At 42.8% G+C, this 22,605-nt stretch overlaps 1 protein-coding gene across 2 annotated transcripts; it reads left to right on the forward strand.

The window, feature by feature from the left end:
- Nucleotides 1-810: 810 nt before the first annotated feature.
- ddhd1a (DDHD domain containing 1a) lies at nt 811-21,674 on the forward strand. 2 transcript variants are annotated; one of them, XM_030116303.1, is made up of 14 exons: nt 811-2,046; nt 3,204-3,380; nt 8,122-8,223; nt 10,967-11,095; nt 12,434-12,581; nt 14,468-14,577; nt 15,132-15,238; nt 15,316-15,578; nt 16,625-16,700; nt 17,714-17,863; nt 18,067-18,131; nt 18,238-18,410; nt 18,990-19,187; nt 19,272-21,674. In XM_030116303.1, the coding sequence occupies exons 1-14, from the start codon at nt 1,239-1,241 to the stop codon at nt 19,457-19,459; spliced, it is 2,694 nt and encodes an 897-aa protein (XP_029972163.1). In that variant the 5' UTR covers nt 811-1,238; the 3' UTR covers nt 19,460-21,674. The 2 variants fall into 2 exon arrangements, with proteins under 2 accessions (XP_029972163.1, XP_029972165.1); XM_030116305.1 differs by lacking the exon at nt 8,122-8,223.
- The last annotated feature ends 931 nt before the right edge of the window (nt 21,675-22,605 follow it).

The following is a 22,605-nucleotide window of genomic DNA, read 5'->3' on the forward strand; positions in this document are numbered from 1 at the left end:
TTTGTAAGATATATCAGTGCATGGCAATTTTATGAACCATACATGGCCAAAAACATTCGATTACTCAACGGCTCCTATAAATACAATGGAAACTAAAAAACATGGCTAAGCAGGCTAGAACCTGCTTTCTCCATCATGTGAATTGAACATTATTTTTTTTCATATTTTGAAGAATAGCATTTTTCAGTTGTTTTGTCTTTGATGTTGTTGAACATTCAATGTTCTTGTATTATATTATTTAGTTTTACAAAACTAGTTTTCATTGTTTGAATGATGTTTTGATTTAATAATATACCTTGTATTCATTTATCATAACATGTACAGCACATTTGTCAATGATGGGTTTTTTTCAAAGTACACCTTCACTTAAAAAAAACAACTATGTCTTAATTAATAAATTACATTTATTATGTAATTATAGCTCTAAGTTGCGTCCTCCATGTTTATGGTTGAATAGCTGATGCATCACATCTTGTTCTGATGTGATTTGCAACCTTCTTGTCATTTTGTTTAGTCAAATGACTGAAATTTGTTTTATAGAAAGTAAACTGCTATGACTGCGCCTGTGGAAACAGTGAGGCTCACTTTAAATTCAGCAGGTATTTCCTGCCATCTAGTGGAACAAAAAGGTGTTGCATTTGGCAACAACTAAAACCCAAGGTAAAGCTCAGAATAGTTTTTGTCTCCATCTAGCGCTCAGAGACAAAGACGCACTTTCGCGACTGTCGTCACGTTCCCGAGGCTTCTGCGTGCGCGCTCATGAGCGGGTCCCGTGACGAGCGCGCGTCAGCTGTCCGGTCGTAGTCACGCACGCTTACGGCGCTTCTGTCTCTATGCAAGATTTGTTTGGACAACGAATGAATGTGGAATTCCGCGGAGACCCGGAACAAACTATGGTGTCTGTAACATCACCCCCTTCGAGTCGGACTGCAGCTCCTCGGTGACTGGAAAGTTTTCGGCTTTATGTGAGTTAAATGAGGCCAAAAGTGCCGAATGGGTTGTGCTGTTGTATCTCTCCGTGACTTCTCAAACCGGCGTCGTTAGCTTAGCTTTAGCAGGCTAACGAGCTGATGCCGAGACATCTGCGGGAAAGGGGTTTAAATCGAATTTATTTTTGTTTTATTTAAATCACCATGCGTTCTGATGACAGCTATACCGAAGCGTCAAATGACATCGCTGAGCAGAAGTGACCGTCAAGGAGGCAGACGTTAGGGGTTTTTTTTTCTGCTCAGGTAGTTATGAGCAGTTTTAATATTACAACCCAAACAACCGCATTTAGCTCTTCGTCCGTGAGTGTTGACGCCGCCAACAACAATAACAACGAGAAGGAGTGGGGTTTGGGAAGCGATGTGTATCCGTACTGTCACGAGATGAGTCTCATGGACGATTCAATGCAGGCAGGGATGTCCTCGGTCCAGCCGGGACTGGACGGCCACCTGCCGCTCATACACGCCGGCCATCACGGCGCCCAGGACGGGCTGCTGCTGGACCTGAACTCCCCGGGAGCCTTCATCGACAGCGGCTCTCTGGAGTACAGCGACAACGACGGGAACGGCGCGGGTCCGCTGTTCGAGAGGAGGAAGAGGTCCCGGTCCAACAGCTCCAGACACAGATTCAACGAGGTGGTCACGGAGCTCGGTCCGGAGGAGGTGCGGTGGTTCTACAAGGAGGACAAGAAGACTTGGAAAGCTTTTCTCGGGCATGACTCGCTTAAAATCGAGAGGATGTTTCGGAAATACTGCGAGCTGAACCCCGGTGCACCAGGCACCCAGGTCAGCGGACAGGAGGAAGGAGAGGAGGAGGAGGAGGATGAGGAGTGCGGCACTGCGTGTGAGGAGAGCAGGGTGAACGGTGCAGTGCCTGTGGACACCAGTACCAGCAGCGTGCACGGAGGCCGGAGGTCCTTGGACACGTCCACGTTCACGTTGTCCTCTGACGAGAGGGACCCTGACAGCATTGAAATCAACGTAGAGCCAGTGTGTGTCCGGGGAGGACTCTATGAAGTCGATGTTAAAGAGAGGGAATGCTACCCCGTCTACTGGAAGCGTAAGTACATCCAGTCCCCTCTCACCAAGATCATCTTCTCTACTATAAACTGAAAAAAAAATGATGTACTACTGCTGCAAATCCAGCACTCACCATTGTCAGAGTTTCTGTCCCCAGCCACTCATTCCCAAAAAGTGGCCCACATCAAATACACCCAAATTGTCATCCGAATACCCGATTAAGCCTTTAGTTTATTTACATGTGAATCCTGTAACATTCTTTTCTTTACACTGGCAAACTAATTACTTAGCCGGGTCTATTGGCCTCAGCTGATCTGTAATAACTAATTCATGGAGATTTCCAGGAAAAGGACAGGAACAAATGAAGGAGGTCAGTGTGGAGCCTCAGAAAACCCGACCTCGATGAAAGGGTTTCATGGGTAGCTGGTTCTTTTGAAGGTTAATGTCTAGTGACATTCATGTTTCTAGATGTTCATGTTGTGGATGCAAGGTCTTTGAAACCAGTCCAAAGTCATTCTTTACTGTTTCAGCTTGATTTGACTTAGGACAGATAGAATTAAGTGGGATATTGGAAAAACAAAAATAGAGGAGCAAAAGTACATAGAGTTGAAGGGGTTTTTCATGCACTGTAATCCAGATAGCAAATATCAAATTAGTATGAAATAAATAGGCAAAAGATATAAACGCTGTACTTGTTAGCTTGATACCGATTATTTAGCAAACTAGATTAAAACCAGCTTATACTTTATTTCCTCAGAACTTGAAACATTATGGTCTGTGAAGTGCTCCAGGTTATCCTCTCTGACCAGACTTGCACCAGTGTAACAAATCAATGCATTGTGTTTATGGATTCCTTATGGCTGTTATTAGTTTGCAGGATCTTGTATTCTAGGATCTGCTGTTACACTCTTATTCACCACCCAGAGAATAAGTTAATGATGTCAGTCGAGACTGTAATCAAGCATGGCCTTGCTCTATGAACCTCAGAGACTTGGCCCACCTGGATTTGTGAGACTCGCTGATGAAATGAAAATAGGCTGGCTGAAAAATAACTGGGTCTTACTGTGGGCTTGTGGCAACTTGATTTACAGAAGAGAATGAAAGGAAAATGCATCTGTCTAAATTTTATATCTCAACTCGTGTGGAAAAGGTCATCAATACAACTGAGGCTGAATCAGTGCTGTCACCATCTTACAGAACAAGACCATATACCTGTAATGAGAGGCCAGTGGTTTATCGATGGCACTTGGCTCCCGTTAGACGAAGAAGAAGGTGACCTAATCGAGCAGGAGCACCTGAACCATTTCCGCGGCCAACAGATGCAGGACACCTTCGAGACGGATTTGATTGTGAAGACCGTTGACAGCAAAGATGGTAAGCGAAAGAGAAGGGCGAAGGTAGAAGGCTTTTAATTTTTTTAATACGGGAGGTTCTTCACACTATAGCCACAGTCCAGTTGATGTGATTCCAACAGCACTGAAGCATCCATTCTTAGAACAGAGCACTCCATTAGTAAAAATGGCTGATTATTAATAAATCGGACTATAGTCTGTTTGAAACAAAGGTTAAAACATTTTTATTGATGGCTATTGAAACCATTTTGCATCACGTGACTGACTGACAACTGAAATGCATTTTACTCTATACAGGTAATGCCTTTTAAAACAACACACACTTGTATAAAAGCAGTGAATACATTAACTGCACCCATAGGTTTTATCAGTCATGGATTCCATTAGAAAGTTAGCCAGCTAAAAATCCACTGTCTTCACAATAAATGCAGAAAATAGAACTGTGTGTCATAAATGGTGAATTATGAGACGGCTCTGCCTGCTGTTGTATCGACACACGGCCAAGAGAACTGAATGGAGCAGGTGCCTCTTCGTGCGTGTGTGTGTGTGCGTGCGTGCGTGTGCGTGTGCGTGTGTGTGTGTGTAGGTTTTTGTCATGTCATTCTTCCAGTGTAAAGCAGGTGCAGCTCGTACATTCTGGCTTATCCCTCTCCAGGGGTCTAGCTCAAGCAAAGAGTGGCCGTTTTTTTAGCTGCGAAAGGCAAAAAAAGAAAGAAGTTCTTTGATTCAGCAGTCTCCTTAAGGCAGCCAGCTCTCCAGGACCTTCACTGGTGATTAATGTGTGGGTGTGTGAACGTGGCAGATAAATAGAGCAAAGCAGTAGGGAAAAGATATAGCAACTGTTCAAGAAAGGAAAAGAATGTTTAATTATATTTTGAAAACATTACTGACAACATCATCAAGGTAGTCTGGAACATATTTGTTTGTTGAATTCAAACGTGTCGAGCATTTACAGTAAGAATGAATCTTCCACGCAGCTGAAGTTGTCGTGGTTACAACATCAAACAAAGACTGGGATCACATGTTGGTATCGATGTGTACTTCTGTCTACCAGCCTCATCCTTTTCGCTTTCACACAGCGCTATGGTTGACAGGCAGCAACACTGTCTCTTTGCCACCCTGTTCAGAATAAATTAAGTCCTATAAATAAAATCATCAAGTGAGCAAAAGGAAGTGGGGACAGCACGTTTCACTCACGTCGTTACCATTTTCGTCACATCGTCAGAGCTGCTGCTTGAGCCCGCTTCTGGCATTCTCTTCAAACTGATTCACAGAGGTAGGAAATGTGGAAAGTCACTTGTAATTCTCAAGTATTGGTGTACAAAGGGGATTCATAAATATATTTTGATGCAGCCATGTAGAGGGACAAATGGAGATCATGTGCAGGGGTAAGCAAATAAGAGTTTGTTATTCACCACCACTGCACGACACAAGTATCATATGACCTTAGCTTGTCTAGTAGGCGAGTTGTAATACTGAAAGAATGATCATTTGCAGTATAATTCTGCTCACCTTGTAGTGTGGCGAGATAGGCAGGGCTGCAATCCATCCAGCCATTCATCTTCAATACCTGCCTCATTCAGACCGAGGTCGCAGGGGGCCTGTGCTTTTCCCAGCGGACACCAGATGAAAGCCAGCGTGCGCCTGCACAGGTCGAGGATGGGGTCTTTGTATTATGTAAACAAAGTGCATGCGTCACTTTTGCACATTCATATGTTTAGTTGGAGAGGAAACATTGAGGTGGTGATAAATCCAGCAGCCTTGGTTGTGAATTCTTTTCTCACTTCTATATTTAGCAGCGCTCTCAAGGAGTGAGTGATAGATCCTTTTAATTCACTTTGTTTGAGGGGAAGATACGGGCGACCTTATAGAAGAGACTATTTTTTCTTGGGACTAATCATTTCGAGTGCCGAGCCATAAGGAGTCCACCTTGGACTGCATTACAACTGATAAATGGATCATAAAGTGAGCGAGCTATAGCGTGTTGTTATTGCAGGACATACATTTCCCCTGCTATCTCTTCCTGGCTCTGCTACCACTTTTCTCTCTTTTCTTGTGCTGCAGCAGCCAGCTGAGACTAAAGGTTAGTGAAGCAGAAGACATGGTAGGCATTTCAGTGAGCTATGCAGTCTTAACATCATAATGTTGGACTACCCCTAGGTACAGAGCGTTCATAAATGTCCTGTTTCCGCACATTGTTTGGTAATGCAAATAAGGGTAGCAAAGCCTGAAATGTCAGTATTGCACGTGTGGTGTGGCGTGTTCCATTAAAAGATCAATAGTTGCTGTTATTTAGATTTTCAAATGTGCAGTGACAGCTTTCCTGGCAGGTCTCTTAACATAAATAATCCCTGATTCCAGCGACATGACGAGCTGCTCCTCACAGATGGTCTCTGTAAATACAGCTCTCACGTTATGTCCTGAAAGAAAATTACTGGAAATGTTTAGATTAGTCAACATAAAATTAACCAGTTCTAAAAATATATATATGTTAGAAATAATTTCCACCCACTTGCTTTAAGATTTCATGCTTTGGATTGAGAAAGCTGTGAGGCAGTGGTGGAAACTACAGGGTGTGCCTCAGTCTGTCGGGCTTGAAAGACGTCAAGGAAATTTAAAGGCCAGCGGGTTGGGCTGAGCCTCGTCTGTCGACATCGTACCACGTTCATTTTTTTGAGCGCAGGCAAAACCTACATGTGTGCTGCAGTGCCTATTTAGTTACATGTGTATTTAAGCTGCACACGAGACTGATGACTTACACAGCCTTGACATTTATTATTATAAAAGTTTTTGGTTTTTGTTTTTTAAAGAAATGTAAGGAAAACGGATCAACATTGAATTGTCTGTTCATCAAAATCAAGCTGTTTTTTTGGAGAGACCTAAAATGAACCACTACAAAAATGCTCTTACTAATTTAAAGCTAAATTAAAGAGTATTGCTGCAGCAATCTTCTGGCTGGCTACGATCAACACTGAGAGATCGTCACTGCTGCGGCTCGAGTCCAAGTTGGACTTTTGTTCCATGCTGTGTGCTCTCACTCTGTGTGAGTGGGTGGCATTTCTCCAGGTGCTCCAGTTTCTTGACACGGTCCAAAAACATGCATTCGAGGCCAGTGGGTGACTCTAAAGTTACCTCTAGGTGTTAATTTCAATGTGTCTCTGTCTCTCTCTGTTTGCACTGATGGACCAGTCCAGGGTGCACTCTACTCTCAACTCGAGTTCTCCACGACAGTGAGTTAGAAAAGAGGTACAGATGAAGGATGGATAGATAGAATTCTTTATTTTGCTGCCCCTAGTAAGTTTGGGCAGTTAATTAAATATCTGATTTCACAGAAGTGGAGACATTCTAAATTTGAAGTGTTACTAATTCTAAGAGACTGTACTAATAATGATATAGGTTATTTGTTGTGGTTATCACTCACGCATGCACACACCAAATCATTACATGGCAAAACTCATCGGCTGAAATGGTGCCAGACTGTTCGGGGTGACATTCATTAGATTATTTTGTTTAATCTGATCCTAAGGAATCATCCAGTGTTATCGGTTCAGTGTGACTCCATATAATAATTTGATCCATACTAGTGAATCCAGTCATGAGAGAGCTCTTATTTCTGAATGGATCCATCAGTGCTGTAATGCTCTAAATGGACTTCACTGATAGCTTTCACAGCAGACATACCTCCTGTACACTCAGCAGTCTTTCCTCCCCCCCCCACCCACACACACACACACACACACACACACACACACACACACACACACACACACACACACACACACACACCTCTTCCCCCCTCAGCCGTTCACCTCTGCTGAGGGAAACACTGCTGACATTTGCAAGTCTGAGGTTTGTCTTGTCACGGGTTGAATGATTTAGTCAGATCGAAGACTCGTGGAACTTCGTGATTTGATTAACAAAACCCTAGAAAGCCTTTTCAAATGTCAGGTCTTGTGTATTTGCAGCAGATTCAGTAATGGAATGTGTAGAGGGTTGTTTTTTTTTCTGGTTTCATTTAACATTCAGGTAATTTGCAAAAAGGTTCAAACATTTTGCTTGATTCAGAACTTCAGATTGAATAATCTGCTCTCAGTCTCAAAATAACAAAACATCACTGATATTAATCTCAAGCACATTATGTCAAAAACACTTAGCTTTTTTTTTATTTCTGCATTTGTAACTATGATAGATATTTCAAATCATCCCCCAGATTTGGATTTATTCTGTTTGATGAATGCTAATATATGTTTAATTCATTATAAATGATATTTAGCATCACAACCTTGAAACAACACAAATGATAGGTGTAAATTATTCATCAAGCTAAATGGAAATATGGGTAAATATTGAACGCAGTCTAAAGTGTATTAACGTATCATGCATACACAAACAAAAACAAATGGTGATTGCTCTTATCATATTTTCAGTCATACTAACCACTTCCTTAAATGTCACATTTGTAGCATTTTGTAATGAGTATAAATTTAAAAAAAAAAAAAAAAAAAAAAAGCAAAGCTACCACAGTCATCACAGGCAGATATCAAACAGCGCTGCATTTTGAGCTGCAGGCTCATCCCGACCTGTGAAAGGTTGTAGGGTTGAATCCTGCAGCCACCAGGACAGTCTTTGTCCTGGTTACAGAGACGTTGTCACCTGGCTGCAGCACTGCTGGATAGAGCGACCTGTTGAAGAGTGATGACAGCGGTGCTGTGTGTGACTCACACCGGGGAAATGGCCATTACTCACTCTCTGTTGGTTGTTAGTTCTCTCCCATCTGCCCCCTTTCTACCTCCCCTTTCTGTTCAAATGGAGTGGATATCAGACGAGTGCTAGAACTACATGTCACAAGCGCAAACGCTGCCAAGGTACTGTAAAATGACTTCTGTTGTATTAGATTTACTAGCTTGTACCCCCTTCCCTGTAGATCCTTGGTCCCTGTGGAACTAAAAATTTCCCTCCTTTTTTTGTGGTTCAAACTCTTAAAGTCTAATAATTTGGAGCTAGACCTGGGCTCAGTTAGAGGTGGATTGAGGCTGCTCTCTGCTTTCCCCTTTGCAGCCTTAACTGGGCCTAGAGGCTAGAACTTTTCCCTGTGTGCTGTGACCCAGACTTTAGTACTTCTGCTGTCACTATTGCTGCTTTGTGAGGAATCCTCTCCGCATCGGTTTCTCATCTCCTTGCTGGAATAGAGTAGACAGCATCGGTCACTCAGCTACAAGGACGCAGCACATAAGTCATCGGATCTGGACTTGATAAGCTGACACTTAAAGAAGTCACCCTGCTTTACTGTTTTTTTTTTCTTCTTTTATTTGTCGTCGCCATATCTGTCTTTTTTTTCCTCTCTGCTTCCTCTCTCTCATTTATCCTCACAGTCTGACTGTATCATTATGGAAGCGCCCTCACCAGCTCTCGCTCTGAGAGCGATGAACAAAGCGCTCTGTTGAGAGCCAAGCAACAATTGATGAGGCAAACAGAGCAGCCTTTGTGGCCTTTACTGTTATAGCCCTTAACATGTAGTGTAGAGTGAACCGCTCTGAGGTCCATCTCTGTCCTAGTTCTGGATGGAGTGAATAGAGGAGTCTCGTGGTTCACTTCTGCATTTTGCTTTAAATTCAAGTGACCTGAAGCCTGAAGTAGAAACGTGGTTGATATGCACAACTGACCACCTGAGTTTGTAGAAACGTCAGTCTTGTTGTGAAGTACAAGAACTTTATACAGAGGAATTTGACATGGCGTTAATGCTGAAACCTAAAACTCTTTATTCAGCAAATAGCATCAAAGAGCCATACTACACCACGTCATCCAACTTCCCTGAACTCTTTATCACACTCAGCTGTTTCAGAGTGGAGTCCTTGTCTCCATCTTCACTCCTCATACTTCCCTTTTCACCTCCCCTCAGTCGCTCTCCCAGGCAGTGTTGGACAGCTAGCTCTGTAAAGGGTTTCTTGGGTGACTGCCAGCTCCTCTGAACACTTTGGTTTTGGTGCCCTCCTCTCCCCCCCCTTCCTCCAACAATGCACTCTCCTTCATTGTAAAACAGGACGGCTTCTCCACAACCCCCCAAGCATCATTTTTGGTGATCATTATTCTCAAACGGTTCATTTGAACCAAACCAAATTGATGTAGTTCCTCTTGCAGCTGGAATCCCACCTCCTGTTTTACAGTGGGCTCAGCAGGTGCATCTCAACAGTTTCATGTTGCCTCCCATTTCCTTTAACAGCAATGGGGGCCCTCATGGTGAGTGGCACCTTCCTTTTCTCCAGGTAAATGAGAAAAAGAAGGCCACTTCACACTGTTTGAGATGAGTTCAGACTGAGCTGTAGAATAGTGCTCTTTGCTGCTGCTGTCAAAGAGTGGCTTTAGTCTCGTTTCATGCGGTGGTGCAGGATGTGCATATATTTCCTTTGCTGCTGAGGTCTTTCATTAGAGATTCTGCAAAGGCAAGTTTAAAAGGCGACAGAAGAAATCGCTTCTTACAGTCTAAATCCATTTGAATCTAGACATTTCCTCACAAAACTTCAGACTAGCCTCCTTTCTTGTCCAAGTATTTCAGGCAGTTGAGGAATTCTTCTTTCAGACTCTGCTTACCCTGATTGATATTCATACGGGCTGCATTCAGGATGAACAGGTCTCATTTTAGATGCAATAAGTGCTTTACCTTTCCTGATCGGCAAGCCGTGCTGTACCCATCAGCCAAGCAGGACCAAGCTATTTCCTGTGTAAACACATGTGCTGCCTGTTTTCATAGATTTTTGATTTGGAAAACTCATAGCATGGGGAAAAAAAGAAAAAAATTACATTGCCATTTCTCATATTCCTGTATATTGTTTGTGGGATTTTATTGTCAAAAGCTTTTAGTTAATCTAGAATGTTGCATTTCTCCAAGTACTTTAGTCTCTTCTTAAGGATTTTAATCCCTGTTTGGTTCAGAGCAACACAAAGAGCCATGACTGTGCATTGGACCGCCGCCAAAATCTTCAACCACACTCATCCAAATGAACTTGACTGAACAGGGCATTTAAAGGACGCGCAGCAGAGACATAAATAACCTCTCTCAAGTCGACCAGCTTGGTTTATCGCTCTTATCTTTTGCAGCAAATGGTTTTAACTTCTCTAGCTGTATCTCTGCTCTGCTCTTACTTGCCCAAGTCACTGCATGAGACGTTAAAACAACAACCTGGAGAAAATTCAAACTGGAAACGAAGTGGATTTAAAAGTGGGTATATGAAATATTCAGTGGGATTATTTGTAAGCAGGACGACAAGCAAGAGCTGAATTATGCCACCATGGTGTGTGATAGTTTGATGTGTTCTCTCTCTGCAGATCAATGCTCTAGATTGCATTTGATTGAGCTGTTTGGCTAGATTGAACCTAAGCTTTTGCTGTTTTGTTCCACAATGAAGAGGATTTCAACTGGGTCTGTTTTGTCTGTCCTCAGTTTCTCTCCTATCCTGAAAATCTGCAATCACGACGCTTTGTATCCCTGTTCCCTGATTTTTTTCCCCTCTTTGCCAAATTTCCCCATGACATCTGTCAATACCCTCCTCCCTTTTCTTCCATCCATCCATTCATTCACTCACTCCTCTCTCGCTGCCCTCCCCCTTGCAGCCATCCACAGTCTGAAGCTGAGTCGCACACACGTGGATTGGCACAGCGTGGACGAAGTCTACCTCTACAGCGACGCCACCACGTCCAAGATTGCACGCACCGTAACCCAGAAGCTCGGCTTCTCCAAAGGTTTGTTGTCACTCAAAGTCGCACACACGAGCTGCATGTGCGTTTGTCTCTGTTGAAACCTCAAGTTACAGTTCTTTACATTATAATGGTGATCTTGGTTTTTGTTTCCTGATCGATGTTGCTGAATTATTTCACACCAAAGGAAAATAGTAAACAACGTGATCCTGCTAGAATAAAAACATTTTGTTATCCCACTGCACCAGATTAACAGAAAAGTATCAGTCACAATCCTTCATTACTGTTCTTTAAGGCTTTGTTCAAATTAAGGTCTCAGAGTTGATTATGGGTAAAAGCAGGACATATCCTGAACAAGTCACCAGGTCATCACGGGGCAAACACAGAAAGATGGATTTGCATTTAATTTAGTGTCACCAATTAACCTCAAGTGCATATTTTGGTGGTAGAAAAGCTTTGGACACAGAGGGAAAACTATACAGAAAAGTCCTCAAGCTCAGAGTTGAACCGAAGATAATCTCACTGAGAGACAGGAGTGCTAACCGTTTGTCCACCGTACAGCCAAATATGAAGTTAAACCAGCTAAACTGGTTAAAAATATCTGTTTTCGTCACACTTTCTTCCCCGTATCTACATAAATGCACAGTCTCAAGGAAAAGACATTGTAGGCTGCAATTATTTGCTGGTATTAGCCACCATGCGATAGCACTTACTTCAACACGACTGGGTACGGTTTAGTCTTTTAACTGGATTAACCAAGGATATCACACAATGTCCATCTGCCATGTTGAAGGGGCTCGATGTGACCGCCCATCCCGAGTGTAACTTATGAGATAACGTCTGGAGTTTGACCCCAAGTCTGACGCTTGATCTGTATTAATGACTCTAATCTGATCTACAGGCTCCAAAGCTCCATTGTGCATTGTCATCTTCTACAGGCAGATTATATGATGAGAAGCCATTGCATGTTATCTCAAGCTCCTCTGACAAACAGGTGCTCTGTGAAGGGATATCTCTTAGTGTTATCCTTAAAGAAGCGAACCCTGTTGCGCCTACCACGTTGCTTCATCGCGACTTATCATGACTCGACTGGATTAAAGATTCTAAATACAGGCTCACATTCAGCCTGCAGGCACCTTGTAAATGCTTCCACACCGTCTCGGGCTTTAGTCCCAGCAGGAGTCCCCGTCTCACCTACTGGCCTCTTTGGACACAGCTCAGCACGTTACTTAAACATTACTCGTCTGTATACACTCCCCGTGAAACAAGTGGTGCTGTTGGCTTGTATTGCCAGTGTTGTCCAAAGAAACTGATTTTCACATGACAAAAAGGGAAACAGTTCACATATTTACAATAAAGACTGCCCCTTCACCCCTCTTTCAGCCTCCAGCAGTGGTACACGGCTCCATCGGGGCTTTGTGGAGGAGGCCTCGCCGGAGGACAGACCCCCGCAGACTACACATGTCGTCTTCGTGGTTCACGGCATTGGACAGAAGATGGACCAGGGCCGTATCATCAAAAACACTGGAATGTGAGTTGTATTTTTCAAGCATTCACCTTGAAGCATTCAAGAATTCATTTATTTTTGCTGTCACAAGGAAAAAAACATAATATTATCTTGCTATGCTTTTGGGTTCTGAATTGTCATAATCAGATTCCCCTGCCCTCCCTCACTCAGTTTGAATTTTATATTGTGTGTGTTAGAAGGAAGATTTTAGACGTTGACCTGTCTGGCTTGCTGTGATTCCTGATGTGCTCTCATCGATTGTTCAAGCTTTGTGTTGTTAACAAAATCAGTAAAGTCAATATGATTGTAAGTAAGAACAGTGTTACGCTGATCACAAAACAGGAAATTAGTAATCGAGCAGAACTGGACACATTTAAATGGGGGGTAAAAACATCTGCAATAATCACCTCCACCTCTCAGACCCGTCCCTCATGTTTTGCCCAGTGTAATAATTGGATGCTCAATCAGCACAAACAGAAACTCAGCTTGCTACATTGATTTAATAAAAATCTTCTTGTCAGTCGGACATAGCTAAGCTGAGGTAAAAGGTCTCTAGTCAGGAAGTTAAAAAAGGTAACACCAAATATATCGCTCTTGAAATCTGATTATCTTGGTTTTGTTGTCCAGGAAAATAATGAGTTGGCGTCAGTCCTTGCTGTCTTTCACATCAAAGATTGTGTTGCTCCAAATGGCCTGGGCCCATGTGTCTGTCAGTAGCAGTGTCGGCAGTACAGCCTGTCCAGACCGGAGCTATGTGTGTCTCTATGTCAGTGAGTTAACGTTGGATCGAGCCCCAGCTTACACCAAATAAGCAGGTAAAGTAGACCAAGTCAGGCTGCAGAGCCATAAGCCTTACTTACACTCAGCTCCCTGTGGATTACAGACACACACTTTCCTCTGCCAAGAGGAAAGATCAGGCATGTCTGGCCTGCTCCTTATTTGTCTGTTATCATTGTTTGGCTGAAATCAGAATGGCCTGAATTCCAAATGGCAATTCAAGTGTTAAAGAGCGCATTACTATGTTATAAAGCAAGAATTGTTCAATTAAGCAGGACTTAGCAATATATAGACTGAATACACACTTTAAGCTACCATTCAACTTTTTCACCTGTGAAAAAGCAGCATTTTTTTTCTTATTAATCCAGATGTAGACCATTTTTATATGTCCCTAACCCCACGAGACATCAGGACGGACAGTGATGTTGCATTCCATCCCACTCTACATCAGAGCAAGTTGCATCACATTTCCAATATAAAACTCCACATCCACCCATAGTGCCTGTGTAGAAGGAGCAGCCATTGCTCCACAAAAGCTGCATACCTTGGATCTCAGCAAGAAAAACACCTGCAGTGTGAATGTGGTTTTAGATTGCTGAAGCTCACTGCCCAAATTATGGCAATTTAAAAAGAAGGGAAACCTTGTGGCTGCAGCACTGAGTCCTCCACATTTTTAAATTCTCTTGCAGACAAGCTGGATACTCAAAACCTGCATAGGAATTTTGTGTTTGCGATCAGTCACATAAAAGCTTACCCCGGCCTGTGTCCTGTATTTATCTGCGTCGACAGCTGCTTCACTGGCATTGTGTGTTTTGTGTGTCCTGTAAGCAGAGCGACAAGCAGCGTCGCTACTAAGTATGTGCTGCTGCATCAGTGAGCAGCAAAATGGACGTCGTCCTTCCCTTCCTGACATTCATTCTCGTCTGGGAGAGAACACACACACACACACACACACACACACACACACACACACACACACACACACACACACACACACACACAACCTGTCATTACAGTATTCTATTCCTCCAACAATAATAGTGTTTCTAATTTAGCAAATACCCTAATGTACACAAAAGTCATTCCCGTGTGATCACACAGCTCGTCTTTTTTCTTCGTCTATGCTCGTTCAGGTTGAGGGAAGGCGTGAGGAAGATGGAGGAGAAGCACTTTTCAGACCACAATGAAGAACACGTGGAGTTCCTGCCCGTGGAGTGGCGCTCCAAACTCGCTCTGGATGGAGGTTTGTGACATTGTGCGAATGTTTGTCCTGCTTTATCAGTCAGAGCTGTCGATGGGTGGAACAGACCGCATAGCTCTGTGATGATAACATGACTTGGAAAGTTTCGACAGAAGACCACTGCTAAGAGAATGTGAAGAAAAAGAATGAAAAATATTTCTTTTGAAGTGGTAACCGGTCTGTTTCTCTATGGAAACAGGAAGCTTTGGCGTGTAAATATTTACTGATGCAACTTTGCACCAGCAGCTGCTTCAAAACTTAGTAGATCGCTGTTTTAAAAAGCCACAGCTTCTCTGCTAATGTACTCCACACTATCAAGGCCAAACCTCCCAGTACATCTACGGTATGTATAATGTGTTCCAAACAATGGAGAGATTGATCATACAGATCAGCTGGGTGGCATCACGTGACTGCAGCTGTTGCAGTCTGTTGCACAATTTGCTGCATCGGCACAGCAGGTGACCAGAATGTCGTAACTTCCCCGTCCGTGCTGCGATTACTACTCTGGCTAAATGTGACTAGAATTCCCAAACTTAAACATCGGTGTGTTTTCACAGACACTGTAGATTCAATCACTCCAGATAAAGTGAGAGGACTGCGAGACCTTCTGAACAGCAGCGCCATGGACATCATGTACTACAACAGCCCTCTCTACCGGGACGAAGTGAGTCCTAACACTCTCAGCAGCTGTTAGACGTCTCTCTCTACCTCCGTTCAAACCCGTCCACTCCTTTTCTCCAGATCACCAAGGGTCTCACGCAGGAGTTGAACAGACTGTACACGCTCTTCTGCGCACGAAACCCGGACTTTGAGGAAGGGGGCGGCAAAGTGTCCATCGTGTCTCACTCCCTGGGCTGCGTCATCACGTACGACATCATGACGGGATGGGATCCCGTCCGCTTCTGTCTGCAGGAGGACCGCGCCGTGGAGGAGGAGCTGGACCTACGCTGGATGTCTTACGAGGAGCGCCACCTGTTGGAGCAGCTCAGACACACCAGGAATCGGTACATAATACTCTTATAGATCACTGAATGTACAGTTTTTAGTGAGAAAACTCTGATCAGAGTTCACTGAATTGTAAGATTTTAAGGCTCCAACAGATGTGCAGCTCTTCTTTGTATATTACCTCCTATACTTTGCAACATGAATTCTGTAATTTTGTTAATGACACTAAGTTTGACTGTGTGATATTGATCTAGTCAAAACTACTGCAAAGTGCATCAGTATGCAAGAATAACAGAGTGAACCTGTACATGTATTCAGAAAATAGATGAACTGAACCAAGAGCAGAGACATTATTTTCCAGCATTTATGTGCCATGAGAAGATTCATATGAAAATGGACAGAGAATCTAGATGTGGTCCCTCATTTTGGTCTTTTTGTTTGGCCTTGTCATTTTCTGATTGTGAGCGGCTTGAGCTCCTCACGACAGTCAGACTGTGGTTTAATGAGACGGATAAAATGAAATTTCTGACACGGTCAGATGATTTCTGACAGGCCAGAATCCCTCTCACTGTACCACAGAAGACCACAGATTTTAAACCACCATCAGACATTTCCCGTCTTTCATCCCAGATGAGCACCTTTGGATATGTTTAATATTATTTTTGGGATTCCACTCAATAGGAGCAGTTTTACAAACAAAATCCTTTTTAAAAAATAGCTGCAATCTATAAAGAAGTTGGTTTAAATCCTGATTTTACCCTTCCACTACAAAAACATCAATTAGTGGCTCGTCTGATGTCTCATGATCAAATGGAGGCTTTCAATAGATCTGCTCTGTACCATTTATTATACAACTTGTTTATAATTATGTGTACTATTACCTCAGTGAGAGGAGACTTCTGGAAAAGGCTTATTGATCTGAGTGGAGCAGGAGTTATTAATGACTGACTTGAGCTCAAGGAGTCTGTCGGTAATGGGCACGTGTCTAGATAATACATCTCGGAGCACTATATGAGGATGATTGTTTTGTTGTTGTTATTGGTGCTGGGTTGGGGAGAAGTTTCAAGTTCTCAAAGTATTGATCTTTACTGTTGACTTTCAACAGGTTGCGAGAGCTGGAAAATCAGCTGGTGACACTTGAGGCCTCCCGGCCTTCGGCGCCTCCGGCTCTCAAATTTAAGGTGAGTGAGATAGTTGGTTTTGTTTACAGTGCTAATATGATCTTGTTGCTTAATTGATGCACCAAACCCAGAACAACAACCCTCGCAACGTAATAATCCTAATCTTAGACATTCTTGAAGATGAAGAAAGAAATATAAAAACAGATATTCAGGACAGTCTCTAAACAAGCCACGCAGAGCCTTGTTTTACTAGAACTTCCAGATTAAATGCAATAAGATAATAATGTTAAAGCGATACTTCAACATTTTGGCAAATTGGCCCATCCAGGGCAATTCGGTAGTCATTTAGAACAGCATACTTACTTTTTTTGTGAGGGCGAGCTGTTGTTTATTCAGCGGTGAGTCTGAGGAGAGCTTCACGGCGGACATAATGGAAGTGGATGGTACAGTAGCTTCCCTCGTCAAACTCATCAATCCAACACAATCCAACAACCCCAAAACACACTTTGGTGGACACGTTATAATCCCCACATTCACTACGCTGTGAAATATTAATGCAAAATTACGAGATTGAGCGTTTTTTTGCGAAGATTGCTAAGACGGAACTACTTACTAAACATGGCGTCTGGGCGTAGTGATCTCAAAAGAAAAAGTAGTTCCCAATATTTGCTTAAATGTCGTAATGCTACAATATTATTTGTTGGTGTTTCACAGCGTAGTGAATGTGCGGATTATAACGTGTCCACCAAAGTGTGTTTTGTGGTTGTTGGATTGTGTATTTGATGAGTTTGACGAGGGAAGCAACTGTACCGTCCACTTCCATTATGTCCACCGTGAAGCTCTCCTCAGACGCACCGCTGAATAAACAACAGCTCGCCCTCACAAAAAAAAGTAAGTATGCTGTTCTAAATGACTACCGAATTGCCCTAGATGGGCCAATTTGCCAAAATGTTGAAGTATCGCTTTAATAGAAATATAAACGTAAACATACTGTAGCTTTGCACAAATACTGTCAGCAATAAAGCTGAGCCTTTGTGACTTTGCATGTCATCGTCTGTCTGTTTTTCCCTCAGGTGGAGAACTTCTTCTGTATGGGTTCTCCTCTGGCAGTGTTCTTGGCTCTGAGAGGGATCCGGCCCGGAACCAGCTGCCACCAGGACCACATCCTGCCCACCTCCATCTGCAGCAGGCTCTTCAACGTCTTCCACCCCACCGATCCAGTGGTCAGTCCGAACAGCCGCTCTTGCCACACTCGTGGTTCGAGAGATTTTACTTTGTGGTTTTTAGGGAATTGACATTTTCCTCTTTGCTCTGCTCATGGAAACCACATCTGCAGCTCATTAGATGAGTTTTAATCACATGCAAAGTGAAGCTTCTTTGTACTTGAACTTTGTATTTTGTACTCAGGTCATTCTGCTTTGTTCAGGCTTACAGACTGGAACCCCTCATCCTCAAACACTACAGCAACATCTCACCTGTTCAGATACACTGGTAAGAACTTAAACACCATTACACCTGGCGTGGTTCCTTTTTCTTATCAGCTGTTTTCTCTAGAGTGTCCATACTCTGACGATCCGGTGTTTCATTCATTCATCAGGTGTAGTGCCACTAATCCCACACCCTATGATGAGATCCGACCAACATTCCTCAACCCGGTGAAAGAGCCCACGTCTGACACAGAGAGCATTCCCAGTCCCAGCACCTCTCCCGTCCTGCCCCGGAGGCACTACGGGGAATCCATCACCAGTCTGGGCAAGGCCAGTATACTAGGTAAGACACCAGAAAGTCATTCTTTCATCTATTCCAATAAAGATGTGACTTTTGTATCTACTTTTAAAATGGAGTCAGAAACTTGTAAAGTATCTTCTCTTACTGCTCCTCACCACACTTCTTATTGAGTATTTTGTCAGCAGTGCCATCTAGTGGCACAAATAGAAACTTGTATACATTATCGGAGACATTTTAACCATTTACTGGAAGTCCAGGTGTCCAGATTTGCTTCCTTTTGCAGTGGCTTAACTAACAATGACAAATTGAAGAAAAAAAGTGAAATATTGGAGATAAATAGCTTGGGATTGGTGTTATTGTTGTAGAGCTACTTAAGATAGAATAAATGCCACAGTTGTTTGCCCCCTTTGCTTTCAGAAAACATTTAATTCTTCTGATATTCTTAGTGCTCCTGGTTGATTCATTTATCTTGAAAATCTGAAAAATTATTAAGTTAAGCATGAAAACAGTCTAGTGACTGCTATTAAGAGTTAACGTGCTATTTTCAGTATAAGAAAACAAGCTATTGTTTGTTATATCTTCAACTGACTTGTTCCGTTGACTTTCCCTCTTCGCCCACAGGAGCGGCGAGCATCGGGAAGGGGATCGGAGGCATCCTGTTCTCGCGCTTTTCCCGCTCCAACAGCCAGCCGTCCGTGTCGTTGGGACTCGACGGCGCAGCAAACGCCGACGAAGAGGAGCAGAAACGCACAGAGAGCCAGTCGGCGTACGGCCTGTCCACCATGGTCCGGCCCACCTCGCCCACTGTGGACACGTCATGTGAGCAGATGTTTCAAACTGGGACACCCGGCAGCTTAAAGATCCTCTGCTGTGATTGTGATGAATCGACTTTGTGTCTCGCAGTGGAGCTGGAGCGGCGCATCGACTTCGAGCTCCGCGAGGGTCTGGTGGAGAGCCGGTACTGGTCGGCGGTGACCTCGCACACCGGCTACTGGTGCTCACACGACATCGCTCTCTTCCTGCTGACCTTCATATACAAGCCGAAGACGATGGCCTCCGACCCAGCAGAAGACGCCCCGGTGCCAGACTGAGGCAGCACATCCATTACACCACACGCGCACACACACGCACACACGCACACTTGAGCGGTGTCTTATAACTCTGAAGGTGTTTGTCATCTTCATGACCAAACTCAAAAAGTCACTTTGTCCACACAAACTATTCATACTCTCATCATCAATACTTTCCTCAACTTTTTTTTTTGTTTTTGTTTTATTTGGTGGGTTTTCCAGCTCTTGGATTTCTTTACCAACAAACTGACTAAAAAACTTCATTCCAAAATGTGCATTTCTTAGTTTTTCTGTTTTTGTGAAAGGGTGACGGTGTTGAACCAGGTACGCCTTTTGCCAGTATGATGCATGTAAACACAGGAACAGAGGTCAATGGACTACACTTGTACTACGCTCCCAAAGCGCTTTACACTGTATTATCACTTTCACATTCATAGGGTTCAGTGTCTTGCCCAAGGACACTTCGACGTGCAGACAGGGGGAAGCAATCGAACTACCAACCTCACGATTGAGAGACGACTGCTCTCCCCACTGAACCACAGCCGAGCGTGATGAGTCTGATGTTTGGATGACCGTTGCCACCAGTAAAGGAGTTCTGAAGTTCAGTCCAGCTGCTTTTGCTCCGACTCAGTCTGGAGCCTTGTGACACATTTACTTGACGCGCGGCGTGTGAGACCGACCGCCAGCGCCGTGTCTCAGTTTGTTTCTCCGTCTTTCTTTGGATACAGACGGAGAAACACAGCTGTCAAAAATGTTTAGTTTTTCTTTAAAGCTAGCTTTTTCTTTTTCATGTCAGAAACCAGGATATCCAATGCCTTTTCAAAGCAGCCAAACAATGTAACTCAAGTTGAATATTTCTTCAGTTTTTCTACACACAGATCTCGAAACATGTGGGGCATTATCCCTTTAATGATGTTTCAGCAATATGAAAACAGACACATGCTCCTCTTCAGTTTGTTTTTTTTCCATTTTATGTTTATTTTTATTGCAGTTATACATCAGATAAAACCTGAGCAAAGTGCTGGTTTTATATTCTACACAGTAAACTAGAATTTTCCTGTTTTGTTTTCAGGAACTCGGCATTGAGATTTTTGTTTCTTACTGTCACCAGTCGGAGGTAAACGCCTTCATTCAAATCCTTTGTTACACTGACATCCTGGGGTTTTCATCCATGTGTGGATTGTACCAACACAGGCGTATCTTTGCTGTTGTGAAAGAGTCTGATGTGTATAGTTATTTTCTTACGCAGTCAAATCCTAGTCTAAAAAAAAAAAAAAAAGAATAATAATCTTGATGTCAGTTACAAGACAATGAAACCAACTCAAAACAATCCAACAGAAATTCATGCTTCTATGGTGGGAATTTTCTCTCCTCGCGTCTTTATATTGAAATCCAAATGAAATCAGTGATTTAGATGTATTTTTTCTTAAAAACAAAAAAAATATTTTTCCTAGTGACTTTCAGGCTGTTGTGGATTTAAACCTGGATCTCATTTCAGAGAAAAATGGAATGCCAACTTGTGGCCAAATAACATTTATTTGTACACTCGTTAGCTGCCTGGCTTTGCTAAAATAGTTGATCTAGTTAGCCAAGGGTATTAACAGCAGAGTTTTTTTTTTTTAAATGCGTTGCACATGAAAAATGAACTTCTTCGCCTTTTTTCTGTCCAGTTCTCACTTGTCAGCTTGTCTCGTTAATTGTGTGTGTGTGTGTCTGTGTGTCTGGGGACTTACCTGATTTTTCAAACATGTATATTTGATGTTTAGATTAAACTGCTTTAATCTAAACTATAACTTAAAAAAAAATAAGAAATGGATAAGAGGGGAAGTCATGAAGTTTTTCAAACATAAGTTTGAGCTTTGATTTAAGGAAAAAAAAAAGTCCTGATGGAGCCTCCATTAGTTTCTGATCCCAGTAATTAATCTTAAATTAAAATGCTTGCTCACTTTGCATGGTGTTAGATTAATAGTGAAAGGCTGCTGGGAGAAGCAAACGGTGCAGAGTGCCAACACACACGTAAGAAACTTTACTACAACAACAAAAGAAAATCACTCATGATTGTTAATGGATTTCTAATTAAACCATTTTTTAGTACTTTTTTTTTCTTTCTTTTTCTTTTTCTTTTAAAGGGGGATGAAGGAATGGAATTGTCCTCGTTCACGTGACAGATTTTTCTAACTGTCTGTGTCAAATGTAATAATGTGCGTCTTGCTTATTTAGGAAAAAAAAAAAAAAACCAAACTAATCATAGAGCTTATTTTGTGTTGTTCTGGTACAGGCTGCAGCTTCACTGTACCACACAAGGGCTGTGGCCGACTGCTCCACCTCCGAGCGGAGCCAGTCTATTGGTGTTTAATGTCTGTGTTGTGTGTGCAAAAGGCCTACTGACTAAAACCAGACTGCCTTGATGAGACGACCCCACAGGTTGGAGGAGTGTGGACTCTCGGACACATGAGGGAGAGTGATATTCGATATCGGATCAGGTGGATCTCGCACATTTATCGGCTATGAATTGCACACGAAGCTATGCTGAAAACGGCCCGTCGTCGTTTTTTTTTTTTTTTTTTAAATTTATCCATTTTCTCTGAGCATGTGTTACATTGCCGTGATGCGCGTGGCATGCCAACAACCCCGGAGACCTTTTTTTATTTCATTGTTACCTCCTGCATCGTTTGTGGGTTCAGACACGGCGGACGGACCGCCGGGACAATAGCCACAAAGTTTCAATGTGCCAGTGTTTATGAATTGGCTGCGTTTCCAAAATGAATGAGATTTGCACATATTTTCCATTCTAGCAATTTTTTTTTTGATTCAAGCACAGATCTTCAAATGTGTTTAAGGAAGAAAAAAAAAAAAACACACCAACTGGAAAAAAAGTAATGACTTTTCTGGAGATGCAATATAATTTTGACTATATGAGCATTTAATGTACAGCATTTTGAACGACAACAGTATATATTTTTTTTGTCGTGCATCAGGGAAACATCTGTTGTTACAGGTTTTGTAGATTCACCCGACTGAAGCCATCAGAGTAAAAAGGACTCAGCACAGACGTGTTGTCACTCTTGGAAATAATAAAAGAAACAAGCTAATAAAGATGTTACGTATGGCTCACAGCTACAAGGGGAGGGTGGGACAGAAACTTTCTGTGGGGTGCGCCGAATGAA

Source organism: Salarias fasciatus, chromosome 19 (genome assembly GCF_902148845.1).
Source record: "Salarias fasciatus chromosome 19, fSalaFa1.1, whole genome shotgun sequence".
NCBI classification, from domain to species: domain Eukaryota; kingdom Metazoa; phylum Chordata; class Actinopteri; order Blenniiformes; family Blenniidae; genus Salarias; species Salarias fasciatus.

Bases quoted from the DNA above. Each gene is read 5' to 3' on its own strand.
- ddhd1a (XM_030116303.1), top strand. From the start codon at position 1,239: ATGAGCAGTTTTAATATTACAACCCAAACAACCGCATTTAGCTCTTCG. The intron at 11,096-12,433 runs GTTTGTTGTCAC...CCCCTCTTTCAG, and splicing joins GAAGCTCGGCTTCTCCAAAG to CCTCCAGCAGTGGTACACGG. The intron at 18,132-18,237 runs GTAAGAACTTAA...TTCATTCATCAG, and splicing joins TCACCTGTTCAGATACACTG to GTGTAGTGCCACTAATCCCA.